We start from the raw sequence: 18,587 nt of genomic DNA on the forward strand, positions 1-18,587 counted from the left end.
GAAGCCGGACGCACCAGACGTTTGCTCGGGACCCACACTGGTGAAAACAGCAGATCTACTGTACAAGCTCACAACCTAGTGTTGTAAATCGGCAAATTCTTAAACATTTCTTTTAATGGAATTTCTTGACTTATTCATTGTTTTTAATTCATGAAAATCTTAGTTTTTTTGGAAACGTTTTTTTTTAAATGTTCTGAAATAACAATAATTAAAAACATAATGTAGGAAACAGAAAACAGAAAAAGGACCCATAAAAATGTGTCCACGGCCCACAAATGGTGTTCCACCGATCTGCCCAAGGAGACTCTCCACTCGCCCCTAGTGGTTAGAACGTGAACTGCAGGTGGACCCGGGAAATTATGACGAGGAAACACAGAGTGTTCTTCCGGGTGCTTCAAAACGCCACTGGGCTACTTCTACTTCATTGAAAGGAAGAGGGAAGGAGGAGGTGGGGGAGGGAAGGAGGCGTAAAGAGGGATGGAGGGAGGAGCCTGGATTGAGGTCACAGACACACACAAACAACACATTTAGCAGGGCACATGGCCTTGGCTGTGGACTGCGGTACACCGCTGGTGTGCCAAACTTCATGGCGCAACACCCAGACAGGCATACATGCAGGCAGACAGGCAGACAGACAGACAGGCAGAGAGCAAGTGACAGACATAGACAGACACATGTACTGACGTGGACACATGCACACACTCGTGCGAGTGCAGCGTGTGGACACAAATACAGTCGTGCACAAATAGTTACACATACACACGCCACGGTAGCCTTACCCTTGCATAGTGCAGCTCCACCCCGTAGAGCTCCAGCGAGCGTGCTGTGTTCAGATAATTAAACTCGGACTGGGCCGGCGACAGACCGCTAAAGAGAGAGAGAGAGATAGAGAGAGAGAGATAGAGAGAGAGAGAGAGAGAGAGAGTCAGAAAGACATCCAAAGACAGCCAAAGAAAGAAATGGAATGAACAAAGAGGAAGAGAGGAATACAGTTGATAAAGAAGAGACGTGAAAGAGAGAGAACACCAAAGGAAATGAGGAGGGTGGGGGGGGATAAGAGAGGTGGAGCATTGAGGGAGAGAGAGGGAACGAGAACAAGAGAGAGGGAACGAGAACGAGAGAGAGAGAGAGAGAGAGAGAGAGAGAGAGAGAGAGAGAGTCAGATACACAGAAAGACACAGAGAGAGCGTGTGCGTGTACCTGTGCTGCTGGTGGTGTTTGTGAACTTCTTTGTGGAAGTCCTGTGGTGGGTTGGGGATGAAGCAGAACTCAGACAGGTAGCCTGCAGCGTGGTCCACCTCGTTGTAGTCGCCCAGCTCAGCTACACAGACAGAAGGATGGACACAGACACCAAGAGACAGGGTTAGTTCCGTTGACTACGGCAAAAATGTAGAAAACCGTATGCGAAAACTAAATGAAAACTAACTAAGGTGAAGAGATCTAGTAGAACTAAAGGATGTTTCTGTGTGGAGTTTGCATGTTCTCCCTGTGTCCCTAGGTCCCCTCACAAAAAAAACCTGCAGTAATCCTGTTCTCTATACTGCCTGATGGAGGGGAATGGAACTGGTTGGAATAATGTGTTCCTTCCACGTGCTACGTCCAACCGGGGAACACTCCCCCCCACTGTCAGGTGCAAAGACACGGCTTGGACTCCTCATACATTGAAGGAAGCATGAGGTCAGTCCCTTGCTCTCCCCAGGTTGGCAGAGGGAGTGTAGAGCTCAGGATTATGATATTATGATTAGATAATTGACACTGCGTGAAAAAATGAGTTACAATGTAGTAGACGAGGGTCGAGGGGTATAAAGGCACAATTAAGCTATTGCATCCAGCTATAGCACCTACAGCATTGGATGATATAATGAACATGTGAAGTGATCTCTGTGAAGGAGCCGGACAGTTATAGCCCTGCAGAGGGGTCTGCTGACCTATTGACCCTCAAGAATGTTCAGTATGGTACTTTCTGACTGAGACAGCAGTCACAGCATCAAATGATACACACACACTGTCAATGCTGACAGAATCTTTACTGGGAACTGTCCAATTCCAGAGTATTGGCCTTCACGTTCATAGGAAATATACATTCTATTGACTCGTTTCCCTACAGACTCAGAGACTCAGTCCCATGGGATACCCTTGTACCATAAAGACTTGATCCCATTCATTGGATTAAGTGTCATCGCCACAGATCACACCCTGACTTTGGATATGTCATAATGTTTGAATGTTTTATGTCATAAAAGCATTCGATTCCTTGATCATCGATTGGAAATATGACATTCACTGTACAATAAATGTAATTGTTGCAGATTGTGTGTTATGTGAAATCTAAAGCCATGATAAGTGCATGCGTACACAAAATGACCTTTCCCAAAATGAACTTCCAAGAGACTTTGCTTCACAACAACATGTTGACAACTAATGTCTCCATCTTGCAATGAGAGTGACATACTGTATGGTAACTGAGCCATGCATTGCACAACGAAGAGAGCTACTGTATATAATGAAGAGAGAGATGAAGCGACCTCTCTCCCTCAGAAGACAAACGACACCAGTCTGCCTCTCTCTCAAAGCTCTCAACAAACCAACACTCAGGAAAGTGATGCATTACATCAAGTTTCTAAGTTCATGGCAAAGGACATTATCCATCATATAATTTCATTATAATTTGATTTGTTTCCTAAATTCTATTTGAACCTGCATTAACTCTTGGTTAAGAATTAATTTGATTATTGTGATCCATTCTACTGAGTTTGTCTATAAGCTTAGGTGTGGAAATAAATTGATTCATTTTTAAACAAGTCTATTATTTGCTCAAGAGTTGAACTTACTGGTTTTTGACACATGCAAAGTAAGAAAGGCTATGTAATGGGAAAGATCTTACCTTCAGATTCCATAGATTAATTGAGATAAAATAATAATTGATTATTTTATAATCTTTTTAATTATTTTATTAGTGGTTTAAAGTTAAGGGTTAAATATAAATTAATATTGTGCTTATGCCTAAGCTCAATTCACTGGTGCCCCTTCTAAATTCAGATTGATTTAGACTCAAACTTATAATTCAGATATTTGAATAATTATTTCACAATTATGAATTCCACTGAATCTACAGGATTAAATATATAAAATATCGTGGGACAAAAATGTAAGTAAAAAGAAGAACTAAAAGGACCAGTCATTTTATGTTTAGTTGCGCTCTGAAAATAGCAGATATACAAGCTCACAACACATTGTGTTGTGAGCTTGTGGATCGGGTAAGTGTAAAATCAGGCATTACAATTTTATATAGACAAATAGACTGTAGATTTAGTCGACATTTCAGATGACTAAAATATGACTAATACATGGAATTTTATTCAAAAGATGACGACAAACTAAATCAATATTTGCTGTCATAAATTAAGACTGCGAAGAGAGAGAGAGAGAGAGAGAGAGAGAGAGAGAGAGAGTAAATGTAATATGCTCTTACATGATACTACTTGGGGCAGTGCTGTATGATGCAAGAGAAAAATGGCTGCCATGAGAATATGGTCATAAGCCATTAGACCCAGAGCCAATAGGATGGAGTGGGTGGATGTGTGTGTGTGTGTGTGTGTGTGTGTGTGTGTGTGACTATGAGTGTGTGTGTGACTATGAGTGTGTGTGTGACTGTGTGTGTGTGTGTGTGTGTGTGTGTGTGTGTGTGTGTGTGTGTGTATTCCATATACTGTAGCAGATGGCCAGAAAGCATCTATCTAAACATGTCTAAAAATAGCGGTAAGCATAACATCAACAACTTTACTGTCTTTGATCAATCACAGATAGAAAAGGACAGTGTGATGCATCAGCATGTGGAGGAAAGAGGAGCTATGACTAGTAATGTACAGAGTCCTCTGAGAGAGAGGAAGAGACAGACAGACAGACAGACAGACAGATTAATTACAGACAAATTACAGTACCTATGAATTTGGGGGTCCTTGAAACAAAATCAGTTGAGAACTACCGCCTTAGATCCAAAAATGCCAGTAATTTCTTGGTTTCTTATTTGTCATACCTGCCCTGTGCACCTTTTTTATTACGAAGCCTAAAAGGCAAACAGAAATGTAATTTCTAATTGAATCGCAATTATTTGTGTGATAATGAATCCTCAACTTAAATGTGTGATTGTGACAGGCCTATCAATGACGTGCATTATGGTGTTATTATTTGAAGCCACTTATTTGCTACAATGATTTGAACTGCAACGCACGGAGCCGAGTGGAACGATGGTGTGCGCGTGTGTGTGTGCGTAAACATCCTGAACGCTATTGTAGCTACTATAGTGGTCAGCCTCAAGTACTCCCTGGACTAACCTGATGCCCGGTAGCCTAAGCATATTGACCAGAGAATCAATTCTAACTAACCCCCCTATTGATGTGCTCAGAGCTCCAGGGAGACATACAAGTGTCTTCAAGTCGATAACGTAGCTTTAAGTATCACCCGGGTGAAGAGATAAAGTTTCTCTTCTTTTGCTGGTGTCACCGTTTTAACACAACGTAACATGTGTGATAATGAAGCTTGGTCCACAGCTGACAGGGTGGGCTTTTTTTGTCAGATATGTATCCATTTGCAAGACAAATCCATACAGAGTTGTAGTTACCGTAAGTCAATAACAAAGAAGAAACGAAAGATACTTTCTCTCTATCTCTCTCTCACATAAGAACCTCAACGCCTTGGCTATAGTTGTTAAACTCTCTACGTATGGATTTTCATGTCAACTAACTGTGTTCGACAACACAATGGAACAAGTGGGCTGATCACTCAAAGCAGCGGCACTTCAAACTGTTTGTGCACATGGCGCATCAAGACAGAAACACAAGGCACACAATGTGATGCTTTGTAAGCCTGTAGATCTTCTTATTCAGCATTTTGTGTGCACACAAAGCACTGATATACGGTAGTACAATTCATTTTATAGTTGCATATATTACGATAATGGGTTGTTGGCACAAAGTCCCAAAGCCCACTTGGACTTGTTTCACAGCACATCGTTTGAGAAGAGATGTCATAACCTCGGTTAGCAAAGATTTGCCATAGATGCACATTGCACGTTCACGCTACAGCATTTTCATAAACGTTTTCTGTCTTTCTTTAGTGACGACTTCTGTTCCACAGTTACCAAATATATATAAAGAATGTTATGACTACCTGCTCTTATCTTTTCTTACATATCTGAGGATGGGGTCATTGTATAACTGAGGCATCATTGGCAGTTTTCCGACAGTAGAATGTATATTTATTTCCAAAATGTATTTCTATTCCCCCCAGGAATTTAGTTTTTGTATTGTTTTCAGAATTAAAAAAAAACCTTCGGATGAATTAAATTTGTCTCAGCACTCAGGCTGAGCTAACCGAGTTAGACGCATAGCTGCTGCTTCAAGCCCCGTTTTCCCCAAAGCAAACGTTTATCTTCATAATCTGCCCTGACCTAGCGTTAAGATAACCGACAATGCGGACATAGACCCAGCTAATGCTAGTGTGTGTGTGTGTGTGTGTGTGTGTGTGTGTGTGTGCATGTGGTCATGCCCATCATTGGTAGCCAAGTTAACTCTCTTCTCTGACCTATATAGCAGTGAAATCTCCCATGAAATGCTCCAGAGCAGAGCTGCCAGATTTTGTGAGAGAAATAAGCAACCACGTCTAGGAAAACAAGCTCAAAAGAAGTGACTACTACTAGGCCACAAGAGCACTTTAAACCTATACGGTATACTGTATGCATTGGCTATTTGATACAGTATTTGAAAATAGCAGATCTACAAGTTCACAATGCATCACATCGCCAGTATGGGCAATGACTAACATCACCGACCCCGTCCCCCGAACACAGGCCAATTGTGTTCGCATAGACTCCTGACAAAACTGGAATATGCCACGGTGAATTCGAACCTACAACCTCCATGGTGGGTAGGGACAGGGCAGGGAATACTTGGAAACATTCTAATAACACAAATCTAGTAGTAGTTACGGAAAGTTAGCAAAATGTGTGGCAAATCTGGGAAAGAAAACAATAAACACCATTAACAATAAAGAGACAATATGACGTAATGAGGCACACAAACATTGAACTAAAGACAAACATTAAACCTGTGTATAGGAGGGGCTGGCCCCCTCAAAAATAAAAAAAATGGAACCAAGCCCAAATAAGCAACTACACTTTAGAAACAAGCCCCCCCTCCAAAGAACACAACCTGCAATACCAGTATTTTCAAGCAACTATAGTGGCTTGTAAATATTGTGTATTGTATATACAGAAAGAGAAGTGCAAAGTCGCTTATAATAAGCAGACATGGCAAGACATGGCACTGCCCCAGAGAGGTAAAGGACAGAGTGACAGTGAGGCGGAGTGGGGTTATGAGAGAGAGAGAGAAACAGATACACACCGCAATGAAAACACATATGAGATGAGACAAAAAGACTCAGAGAAAGACAGCAAGAGCGAAAGAAGAGACAGAGACAATGAGAGACGGAGAGAGAGGAGAGAAATGCACACAGACAGAAGCTGGCATGTCACAAGACATTATTCAAGCCAATATGATGACAGAGGGCCCAGTCAGCAAAGCCGTGGGCTAAATGCTAAATCACCACAGTAGATCAGATTAGACTCGAGACTAAATGCTATTACCACCACACTATACTCCCGACTTAAGACTTGGCCTTGTGCACTGCAGCGTTTCCCAACATACGGTCGCTCTCGGGCAGCAGAAACCTCTCATCTCCATATTCTAAATGTTGGCATTTTATTTTTTTCTCCACCCAAAAATGGAATGGCCTACTTGGTCATACTATAGTGTCAAACGAAACAGTCCGACAACCGTTCCCAGGGAACATGTTGGTCCTGATGACCTGCTGTAAATGGAAATACCAAGGTTCAACCCCTGCAAAGTGCAAACCAATATAATATTATAGCACCAATGTGTCCCCCAAGTACGAGACTAAGCACATACCTGAATCCATTATGATTATGAAAGCCTAAAAGTATAACCCTGAGCAATTTAAGTAGAATAATGCTGTTATATATCGTAACTGCTCCAAAATTCAATTAGGTGCTACTGCATCTACCGTATCTCTGCAGGTCTCCTATACCATTTTCTCCCAGTGAGGAATCCTTAGCAATAGGTTAAAACAACACTAGCCACAAGCTGGTACAACTGAAGAACATTTCTATCCGTGCTTGCTCATTTCAGCCAGCACTGAAACAAACCCCTAATGGAATTCTAATGGTTCAGCGTGCGGACCACAAATGCGCTGGATGGGACCTCAATCATTACGTTTAAACAGCGTGTGTGCGCTGCTAAATAGAGACCTAATGAATGGCCTTCTATTTGTTATCAGCAGTGTGTGTGTGTGTGTGTGTGTGTGTGTGTGTGTGTGTGTGTGTGAGGGAAGCGGTACTTACACTGAACGGCATATGACGCCAGAAGCGCGGCTGTGTTGTGCGGACACGGCAATCTGGAGGAAGCGACAAGCACGCACAGAGCAGCACACACACACACACACACACACACACACACACACGTCACACACACACACTTGATTTAGCTTCATGGATCAATAAAAAAAGCTAGTACAGTACTTTACAATAGGAACCGTTTTACATTAACCTAAGTGTTGCTGTAATAACACTACTAATAAAAACACAATAAAATGGTGAAATGACAGAAAAGTGGGTGGATGGATGATTGCTATTGCTGTTTTTAGCCCAATGAATGTTTTTCGTGTAATATGCTTGCAATGGGTTCAGATTTATGAAAAACCCCTAGCTTGACAACTCGCATGCTATTAAAGCAGAATTAAAATTTGTAAATTTTGCCTGCATGTAGGTTATTAATGGTACACCAACATTCAGTAGCTGTCACAGATTCTCCCAGGGAAACTGAATTTCAATCTTTGTGAGATGTGTTACTAGACACCCTACAAACACAGTGGTGAAGAAATAGATTGATAAATAATTTACTCCCAGAGTAAATTTTTATATTTTAGTCTGGAAAAGTCGACTAAATATCATAATATCTATGATTATAATGACTACACAAACTCACCTTCCAGTTAATATATCCTGCTTGATCTGTAGAAAATATTGGTACCTGAGGAGAGAACAAATGTCAGATTAATACAAGAGGCTAATTAACTGACACAAAGGAGTCGGATTAAACCAGTTATCAGGCATCTTTGCTGGAGTTGTCTGTTGTTACTGTATGTATGAAAACAATGGACACCCACATCAGCCCACAGGTCGTGTTAATCAAGGGCCATGCACGTGGGACAATTCATTAAGTGTCACAACTTACATTTTGAAAAACATTTTGAATGAATCTTCTTCTACTTCCCATCAGAGTCGAAGTCGGAGTCTATCTGATTCTGTTCTCTGCAATACCATCACAAAAACATGCAGTAATCCTGGTCTCTAAACTACCTCTCCCTGGCCAGCCGGGGCGCCTGATGGAGGGGAAAGGAAATGCTCGGAAATGAATAACGTGTTCCTTCCACTCGCTACGTCTGGCCAGGGAAACTCCCCCCTGTCAGGTGAAAAGAAGCAGCTTGGACTCCTCATGCATAGAAGGAAGCATGAGGTCAGTCCACTGCCCCCCCCAGGTTGGCAGAAGAAGTGTAGCGCCCAGGATTACATTAGATAATTGACACTAGTCTGGGTGAAAAAAATGGGTTGCAAAATCGTAGGATATAAAAAAGCTGTTCTCTGCGGCAGAAGTTTTTGCCTGAATGAAAAGACCAATAGACCTTTGGCACTCAAAGTTTATTGGTTTTCTAAGACGAGGCTACCTCACAAATTGATAATTGAATATCATGTTGAATGTAACAGATTTCAAACCTCTTGATAATCGTAAGGATGATTACAACTGTTACACACATAATTGCGATTAACGATTTAATTGTGCTTAAAAAAAATCAAGTGATTATCTCAAATAATTCTGAACTGCACCAAGTCTCTGTGTGTGTGTAATCCCAGGGGGTCGTTTGGGTCTGAATTTCCCTGACTCCCGCATCAAAACGACAGTGGAGGTAGGCTACTGTGGTGTCTGAGTGCATCATCCTCCTATTCATGGTGTCGTCTCAGTGGAGGTAGGCTACTGTGGTATCTGAGTGCATCATGGTGTCGTCTCAGTGGAGGTAGGCTACTGTGGTATCTGAGTGCATCATGGTGTCGCCTCAGTGGAGGTAGGCTACTGTGGTGTCTGAGTGCATCATGGTGTCGTCTCAGTGGAGGTAGGCTACTGTGGTGTCTGAGTGCATCATGGTGTCGCCTCAGTGGAGGTAGGCTACTGTGGTGTCTGAGTGCATCATGGTGTCGTCTCAGTGGAGGTAGGCTACTGTGGTGTCTGAGTGCATCATGGTGTCGCCTCAGTGGAGGTAGGCTACTGTGGTGTCTGAGTGCAAATCAGCAGCTCACCAGTCCAGGGTTGCCAGACTTTTGTGAGAGACAGAAACAATTAAGCATCCAGATCTATTAAAATAAGTTCAAATGAGCAACTAGGGTAGGTCAGTCAGACTTATTATTGAGGAGTCAGGACTCATTGATTTCTCCTTGATTTGGTATGAAACTCACAAAATTCATCAGAACACAGGAAGTTACATCTATACAGATACTGTATAGGCCTACAAAATTACTTCACTGCTCCACACATCAATATACTGTATATATTTATGTGTGGTTATTTCATTATGTGACCACGCACACGCTGGGTGTGGGCGGGAAGAAGTATAGTATGACCTAAAAAAAATCTAGTATACACCACTGGTCACAGCAGTCTCACGCACACAGCCAGTCACATTGCTAGAACAAACCTATGCCTGCTGCTGCTGCTTTAGAAACCACCCTAAATATTAAATGAATGGCATTTTTATAATGAATGGCATTTGTATAGTGCTTTTCCAAGTGCTCAAAGCGCTTCACAATGGTTCATTCATTCATACATTGGGAGGTGAAGCGGCAAACAGTCGACGCCTGCGTCCTCACTTCCCACATTCACACACCAATGGTGGCAAGCTAGCACGGACTCATTGGAGGCAGTGTAGGGTTAATTGGACACTTCAACATGTAGACAGGAGGAGCTAGGATTTGAACCGCTGGCCCACGGATCATTAGACAATCTGCTCTACCTCCTGAGCCACAGCCACCCAAGACAAGAGCCTCGTCTTTGATAGATTTAGACAAGTCTAGTTTTAGCAACTACATTGAATTTACCGCCTGACTTATCCATTGAGGGAGATCTCTGATGATCTGGCAACTCAAGACTAATAATAAACTATCTGTATAAGACTTTTTAACCCATTTGGGCGTGAACCCCTTTTGGTGTTTTAAACATTATGTTATCATTTAGCTATTGAAAAATAGCAGATCTACAAGCTCATAGCGCGCCACCAAGTGGCGCGCTACGAGCTTATAGGTCTGCTATTTCTTTTAAATCGTGAAAATAAATGGCCTAAATGGGTTAAAATAGAGTTGCAAAGCATTAAAGATACACAGAAATGAGAAAGTACAGGTAAGAGTAAGACACACACGCTAAACCCTATTTAAAATCCTATACTTTGTCCCAGCCGCTTACTCTATACCACCATCAGGAAAACAACAATGAAAGCTACTGGAGGGATTACCCATTCTCCCTTCAACAAATCCCCCCTGATCTATGCCCCCCCCTGAGACCATTTAGGCCGATTAGCACAGTGGTTCTCAACCTGTAGGTTTGGACCCCCGGAAGGGGAGGGGGGACCCTACAAATGATTTTGGGGGGTCCTCAGATGATTTGCTTACTAAAACAAAATCACGCCCAGGCGGTGGCGTAACCGTCTGGGCACCCGACTGGTAATCCAGTCGCAGTGTGCCGCGGGTTCGACTCCCGAACCCGACACGGCCTTTACTGCATGTCTTCGACCATCTCTCTCCCGTTTCCTGTCAGTCCCTTAAAAAAAAAAAAAAAAAAAAAAAAAAACAATAAAAGGCGTAAGCCGCAAAAAAAATCTTAAAACTAAATCACACCTGTGTGAATTGAGCGGTGCAAATATACATTTATTGTTATAATTACAGTACTGTACTGTATTGTAGTGTACAGTGAGAAATGACATAGTTACTGTGTTGCAGCTTTCCGTGCTTGGACAGACACGTACAGAGACATACAGTACATAGGTACACACATAGCTGCGTAACGGGACGGAGGCACCGCTGAAAAACTCAACAGTGAATTGACCACGGGTTCGTGGCCTGGTTTAGCAGACTGGCAGGTGGAATGGGTCATACTTCTCTACGTCGTCCTCAGACGTAAAGAAATTTACCTTGAATTTAGAATGTGGACTCATGTGTAAGAACAGTGAATGTAAAGAAGCAATGGGAGAAATAGACTTCTAGTATTTCCACATTGCAGTATTGATACTTTTACCTAAGTAAAAAAGAATCACACCCATGTGAAGTACTGTAAGTGGTGCAACTCAGTGTGGCGGTCCCCGGGGGGACCCCGGAACTTCCAGACCCACAGGAACGCGCCGGTTCCTATGGCAACGCCCCACCGTTCCAGCTATTGGATTGAAAATATAATCACGGTGTAAAGCAGTTGAAAGGAGGATTTTCAAACCTCCATAAGTCCGACTCCAGGAGAGCTGTGCCTGTCCTTGGTGGATCTTCCTTCTGCCATCCATTTTGGATTTAATTTGTACCGCGACGCTCCCGCCATGTAAAAGCTTCTGATGAAAGGTAAACAGTGTGTGCTTGTTCCAATGTGTAGCAAGTGTGTGTAACGAGTGTGTGTGTGTGTGTGTGTGTGTGTGTGTGTGTGTGTGTGAACACGTATGGTGGCACCTGGAACTGGGGTTTATGCCAACAGCCTCAATAAAAGAGTTAATGAAGTGGTTGCACCACTTAAAAATCTGAATACTTTTTCTACCACTTACCGTGTGTACTCTTCCTGAAGTTTTCCGGGGTCTGTCACAAAGAATTTGACTCTGAAGCTCAGGTTATGGGGAGAGCCTCCTGTAGACAACATGTTAAGACAGTCAAGAGAAGATAACAAAAAAGGAATAAGTATTATTGTCTTCCAAGTAGGCCTGTCACATTGATTACATAATTGTCTAATCCTCAATTATTTGAGATAATTGCATAATCACTTCCTTCACATTTAATTGTGTTTAAAAAAAAATCAAGTGATTATCTCAAATAATTCTGATTATCTAACTATAACGGCACCAAGTCTCGGTGTGTGTGTAATCCCAACAGCACATCCTTCTTTTTCATCTGCATTTATCTCCACATTGGACGCAACTAACTCGGGAACCGTTCCCCCCACCGAATCAAATCACTGTGTGTGTCAAATTTGACGCACGTTCCACGCCACCACAGGGGTGCACGTGCCCGGTGTCGAGTCCGTCGGACCCACGGTTGTCCAGAACCGCCACAAAAAGACATCTGCCAGGGCTCAAGTGTCACAAAGTAGCGAGTTGCAAGCTTGTAGATCAGCTATTTCTGCTATTCTAAAAGGCAAACAGATTTTTCACAGATGCTCCAATGTTCAATGGCAAAAAAGCCACAAATAACACTCTTAATGCCCAGCGTCATTTGGAACCATTAAATCAATGCGCCCAGCGATTTGCAGCCTCAGAGCCCATTTCAAGGTGGCACGGCACCATCTTGGATAGTGCTAGATATAATGGCATGTAGCCAAAAGACCCTTTGGAGGATCGGCAACCAAAGGAGGTATGATTACCTCTAACGCGACTAGTGACAGACCGCGATGGGTCGTCAAAAACACACATCTTTGGATAGAATTGGAATAATTGATTTATTTATAATTGAGTTATTCTTAAAAAAAATTATCCCATCCATTAACATGGAGGGGGAACACTTTGGATGACGACTGGCTGCAGGCTGGAGCGTTCCGTTCGGTCGTGTAATGTTCGGTCTTTTGATTAATCTCCATCCTGGGCGATGAGCGTAATTATTTGATAGGGCGGGGATCTCTGTCTTGGCCGCTCAGAGTGTTAAATGTGTCAGGCTAATCACAATCATTTGTATGACTTCAATGATGAATTAATAATCTACTTAAATGTTGTAACCGCGACAGCCCTACTTCCAAGGTCAGCCTGCAGAGCACCATTGTTGCTGAGCCGAGTCCTCTATTAAGTTACACACTTGGCTATTGTGGCTTGGTTAGGTGCTGTGTATCAGGTTGAATGTGGCCATTGTCTGAGAATACAATATGTGGGCTTGTTGGTGTAGGAACTATCCATTGCCATTACGTATTGCCAATCACTTAAGAGACCATCTTTGGTACTTAGAAAGGTTCGCTTTAGATTGAGAAGGAAGTCGATGTTGGCACTCGTATGCCTTTTCATGTGCTACGCGGGATTCAAAGTAAACCCGGATCACCCTCACGAGAAAGACAACATTTGTACCGATCATGCAAGAGGAAATCCCCACTTGACATGGGGAGATATTGCACTTATAAGATTACTTCTTATTAGGGATGTTAGCAATTAATCGAAAAACGATTAATTGTCGTTGTGTAACAGTTAACAATTAATTGAAAATTCTGTGAATGAAAATTCTGTGAATGTAATGCTGTCTGTGTGCGCACGCAGCCGAGGAACGCACATGTAGTTTAAAAGATTCGCCCCCACTTTGGTAGCCACAGAAACGTCTATACTTGTCTATGTGACATTTCATTCCTCATAAATAAATTCTCATAAATTCCTCACATGGCCTTGCCTGGCCCTGTATCTCAAATGGTCAAATTAATATTTGATCAAGGAATATAATATGCCTTTTGTATTCTTTCTGTATATCAGCAAATGTATTGTACGTATTTTTATGTTAGACATTATTGAGGGAAATGAATATACTCAGATAAATAAAATAAAAGAAAAACGCTGCTTATCAACTAACCGGTTAATGGATCTATAAGGTAATCAAATACCAATTAATGAATTCATAGATAATTTGCATCCCTATGTGTTATCCAGTAGGTGTCCTACCGGACACCAGGAGGTGTCCTACCAGACACCAGGAGAGTAGGGAGACCACCTCTATCCACTGCAGATGTAGTTCTGGTTATACTGTATCAACATACAAGTTCAAATAACATTTTATTCGTTAAAATAATTCCCTGATTGCTTAAAGTTTTACAATGCATCATACCTAGTTTGGTTCTGTAATGGGCGGCGGTGGCTCAGGGGTAGAGTGCCTGGATAGTAACCGTGAGGTTGCCAGTTCGAACCCGGGCTCCCCCAGAGTTACTGTCGAAGTGTCCTTGAGCAAGACACTGAACCCCTAATTGCTCCCGATGTGCTAGTTGGTGCCTTGCATGGTTTCCGCTGCCATCGGTGTATGAATGTGTGTGTGAATGGGTGAATGTAATGCACAATCTCTGTAAAGCGCCTTGGATAAAGGCGCTATATAAATGCACCATTTACCATTTACCAAACTGTAACCAGAAGGTTGTGGCTTCTGTAGGCTTTCAGTGACTATGAATGGATTTAAGACCATGGATACGGCAGCTACTAGTGCCAGGACAATATTCCCTCTCCACCATCTGCAACAATATCTGGACAACAATGCATGAATAGTCTTCACCTCCAGATATCATCTGACCTGTCATGGCTGGGATGCCCACATAAATTGCTATATAATCTCAAAGACACCGCCAAGAACTACCTCACTAATATCTCAGTGTTGCCAAAAGAGTCCTCCTTAAAACAAATTTATTTGACGACTGACAAGATACGGTATGCAAAGGATTGTACACAATAGGGCAGATGACCATGGATGTTATCTTGTATTGTGCAAAGGAATAGGATTCAAATGTCACCATCTGATCAAACCTCAGACATGTGAAGATTATATCAAACAAGTTTGAACAAAACTGAATGTCATCCTGTTTATTGTGATGCCCAATACGAGCACCGTGGCAAGTGTGTGCACTTCAGTCATGGAGTGTACTTGGATTATAATCGACAAAGGCCAGTCATTAAATGTGTGATCGAGTCTCGTCACAGTTTGAGGGTTTGAGCAATACGTTGAGGTGACACATGGTTGGCTATGACACTGCCCTGCTTAGATACACATTTTATAGCCGTGTTTATGCGTGTTATATGCAGAAATTCATAAGTAACCAAAACTGCAGGCAGGATATGCAAGCGAAAAGATGTAGACCAACGCATTAAGCGAGAATTCAACATCTTTACTGTGGGAAAGAAAAAGAAAAGAAAACAGTGAAATACTGTTTTGTTTTTTCTTCCTCCATTCATTTCAATCAGTAGCTAACAAAAACACTGGGTTGAATCACAGTTCAACTGCAGCTGCAGGAGCACTACTGAATTGATGTCTTCTCTGTAATTGTTCTGAAAGTTACACATTTCATTACTCATTATTATCAAAAACAAGAGCAGAGTTGAAGTGGAGTTTAATCATCGCTGGAGGAGAATTCTGAATTTTAAATCATGCCTAAAGTGGACTGAGACGGTCGATTTAAAACCCATCACTTAAGGTGGCTGATTTATTTTATTAACCACTTACAATAAGCCCTATTTTATACTAAAAATCAAGAGTCAGGTTTGCTATTTTTAGAATTTCTTTTTGACACTGAAAATGTTTGAAAAATGTTGCCTATAATGACATTTGCCAGGTGGACATTGGCTAAACTGATGCCCGCGGTGGATTGAAGTCGGCGGCTCTTGGGTTTTTGGACATTCAGACGACTGCCTAAAGTGGTCGACAGTTTGTTTAAGGTGGCACGTGTGAAGAGTTCACCTACTTTTTAACTGCTTCCTGATGGGCTTGTTGGGATCCAGCCAGCGCTGTAAAACATTGATGAGAAGAGACTTAGGAGACACCATAACACTTCCACTGCACTACTACACGGTCTCAATAATTCACCACCAGCTCAGTCAGCTACACACACTCGTGCCTGCCAGACACATTAACACTGTTCGCACGTGCACACACACACACACACACACACACACACACACACACACACACACACACACACACACACACACACACACACACACACACACACACACACACACACACACACACACACACACACACACACACACACACACACACACACACACACACACACACGTGTAGTTGAATATTTACACTTAATATTTACAGCTCAAACACCTTGACTTTAGAAAAGCTTGTCAGAGATAAATTACACGCACACACGCACACTCGCACACGCACACACAGTGATACTGACCGGTGTGTCTGAGGAGTCGTCAGTCAGGTGAAGGCCAAAGTAATCTCTCTCGGTCAGCTCCAGGTGTTTAAAGACAGCGTCCAGCAGCACCTGACTATGGTCTGACTTCTGCAAAGGGAGACACATCATGTTACACTGCATTAGATCAGTAAAAAAAAAAAACACAACCCTATGTATCCGAGAGGTGTGTGTCTGTGTGTGTGCACATGTGTATGCATGCCAGTGGGGGGGGGGGGGGGGGGACTTGTAAAGTTTAGTATGAAAATATAAATCCTCAAATGAACCGGGAGGGAGCAGCAGCGGGGAGGAGAGAAGGAGATTGTTTATCGTGTGTGGAACAATAACATCGTGTCAGATCCACATGTACTTCTCAAGAGGGAGAGAGGGACTGTTAGTCAGGACGAAATAGATGAAAATCTAGCTAATCTGGTACAAAGAATCTTTTCTCGTTTTTTTTTTTGTGCACAGTGTGCATGTGCGCGTGCGTGCGTGCGTGTGTGTGTGGTGTCCATGAGTGAGAGAGAACAGTCTGATGTCAAATCCTTGTTAAGTGAGAGTAAACTCTGATACCCCTGTATTCATTCATTCGTTCGTTCATGGACAGAGTGAGGACTGTCTTTGGACATTCTGGGCAAAAAACACCTTCAACAGTGTCAGTAGCTCACTAGCTAACCGAGTTGTTGGTTGATTGACTGACTGGCAGGCAGGCAGACCAAGTGACCAAACTGACTAAAGAAAACAAATTGCCTGATTAACCGACTTAAAAATGACTGGCTGATGAAAATGTTCCAGACAAGATGGCTACATGTGACTGACTGAATCACTCGCTGAACGGGTGACTGACTGAATGATGTGCTGACTGACCGGGAATACAGACACACACATGAGGAAGTGAAGAAACACACAGGCCTCTAATCGGATGTTTCCTCATGGAGGGCTATTCATAGATATGTCTGAGACTGTGTGTGCGTTCGTGTGTGTGTGCTCATGTGTGCACGGCGTGCGCATGTGTACGCGTGAGAGAGAGATTGCACCCCGTATATGAAGTGCCTTTTTAGGCTGGATGTGGGAGCCCACTGTGGCGTTTTTATATACTGTGCTCCCAGGAAACTAGTCGCCACAGTGTGTGTGTGTGTGTGTGTGTGTGTGTGTGTGTGTGTGTGTGTGTGTGTGTGTGTGTGTGTGTGTGTGTGTGTGTGCGCGCGTGCGCATGCGCGTGTATGTGTGTGCCTGTCCTGGTCCCCTCTGGTATTCAGAAAGCGAGCCAAATGTGCAAATGCTGCCAATGCAGAAGCAAACAACCATACATTATTTAAATGGAGCGAGGAGCGCCCACACACACACACACTTTATGTTCTCTTGCACAACCAACTACAGCAGCAAACTCTATAATGGAGCAGACACATAGTTGGTGGGATGAAGAGTGAGAGACCCTCGGAGTGACTGTGAAAGTAAGTGAGAGAGAGAGAGAGAGAGAGAGAGAGAGAGAGAGAGAGAGAGAGAGAGAGAGAGAGAAACCAAGAGGCTGGGAACGACGAAAAGGAGTGATTGACGATGCAGCGGAGGAAGACAAACGTTCTTTGTGTCGGTCTTCATCAATCCACCAGCAACACTGAGTGAAATACAATGTGTGTCTGTGTGCGTGCATGCGTGCGTGTGTGCGTAGCTGTCTTCATGAGCGTGTGTGTTAAAGGGGGACAGAGAAAGTAACAGAGAGAGACATTGAGAAAGAGGAATGATTGAGAGAGATTGAGGGAGATGTTCTGATAAAGGGACTTTCACTTCACACACATACTTAGGCCCATACTGACATCAATGCACGCCATTGTGTATTCACAGCTTTGGCTATATATTGTACAAGATCAGAGGCTTCATGTTCAGAGTTTGCATTTGTTTGCATTTTGTCAAACGTTATTAAAACATTACCTGAATAATTGACTCCTGTGCTACCAAAAAGATCCAGCTCAGTTAGCCAGCTCCGTGGCCTTGTAGTTAGAGTGTCTGCCCTTAGACTGGGAGGTCAGGGGTTCCATCCCTGGCCGGGTCATACCAAAGCCTCTGAAATATGGGACCCAATGCCTCCCTGCTTCGCACTCAGCATCAAGGGTTGGATTGGGGTTAAATCCCTGCGACATACTAGCGTCATGTCGATGGGATATACTTGTACATCAAGCTGCCTCACACTACAGAAACATGATAAATTACTGTGGGAGACATAGGGCTGACCCCAAGAAAAGGAAAAATTTGAGTTTATTTTAAATCATTTTCTTTTTTTTAATCAAAATAGCTGATCTACAAGCAAGCCCACAACCTCGGATGGATGACGATCACCACGGACACGTCGGACAGCGCCGCATT

General features: G+C 42.8%; 1 protein-coding gene across 4 annotated transcripts in view; it reads right to left on the bottom strand.

Annotated features, from left to right (window-relative positions):
* ptpn4a (protein tyrosine phosphatase non-receptor type 4a) overlaps positions 1-18,587 on the bottom strand; it is a 114,825-nt gene that overhangs the window by 39,777 nt on the left and 56,461 nt on the right. For all 4 annotated transcript variants that reach the window (XM_083777524.1, XM_083777522.1, XM_083777523.1 and 1 more), the window contains exons 3-9: positions 16,230-16,337; positions 15,774-15,816; positions 11,920-11,998; positions 8,061-8,105; positions 7,418-7,470; positions 1,201-1,321; positions 780-867 (exon numbers count right to left, since the gene is read on the bottom strand). In XM_083777524.1, the coding sequence (XP_083633650.1) occupies positions 780-867; positions 1,201-1,321; positions 7,418-7,470; positions 8,061-8,105; positions 11,920-11,998; positions 15,774-15,816; positions 16,230-16,337 (537 nt within the window). The remainder of the gene's footprint in view (positions 1-779; positions 868-1,200; positions 1,322-7,417; positions 7,471-8,060; positions 8,106-11,919; positions 11,999-15,773; positions 15,817-16,229; positions 16,338-18,587) is intronic.

The sequence above is a fragment of the Protomyctophum parallelum genome (assembly GCF_964188405.1).
Source record: "Protomyctophum parallelum genome assembly, chromosome: 11".
NCBI classification, from domain to species: domain Eukaryota; kingdom Metazoa; phylum Chordata; class Actinopteri; order Myctophiformes; family Myctophidae; genus Protomyctophum; species Protomyctophum parallelum.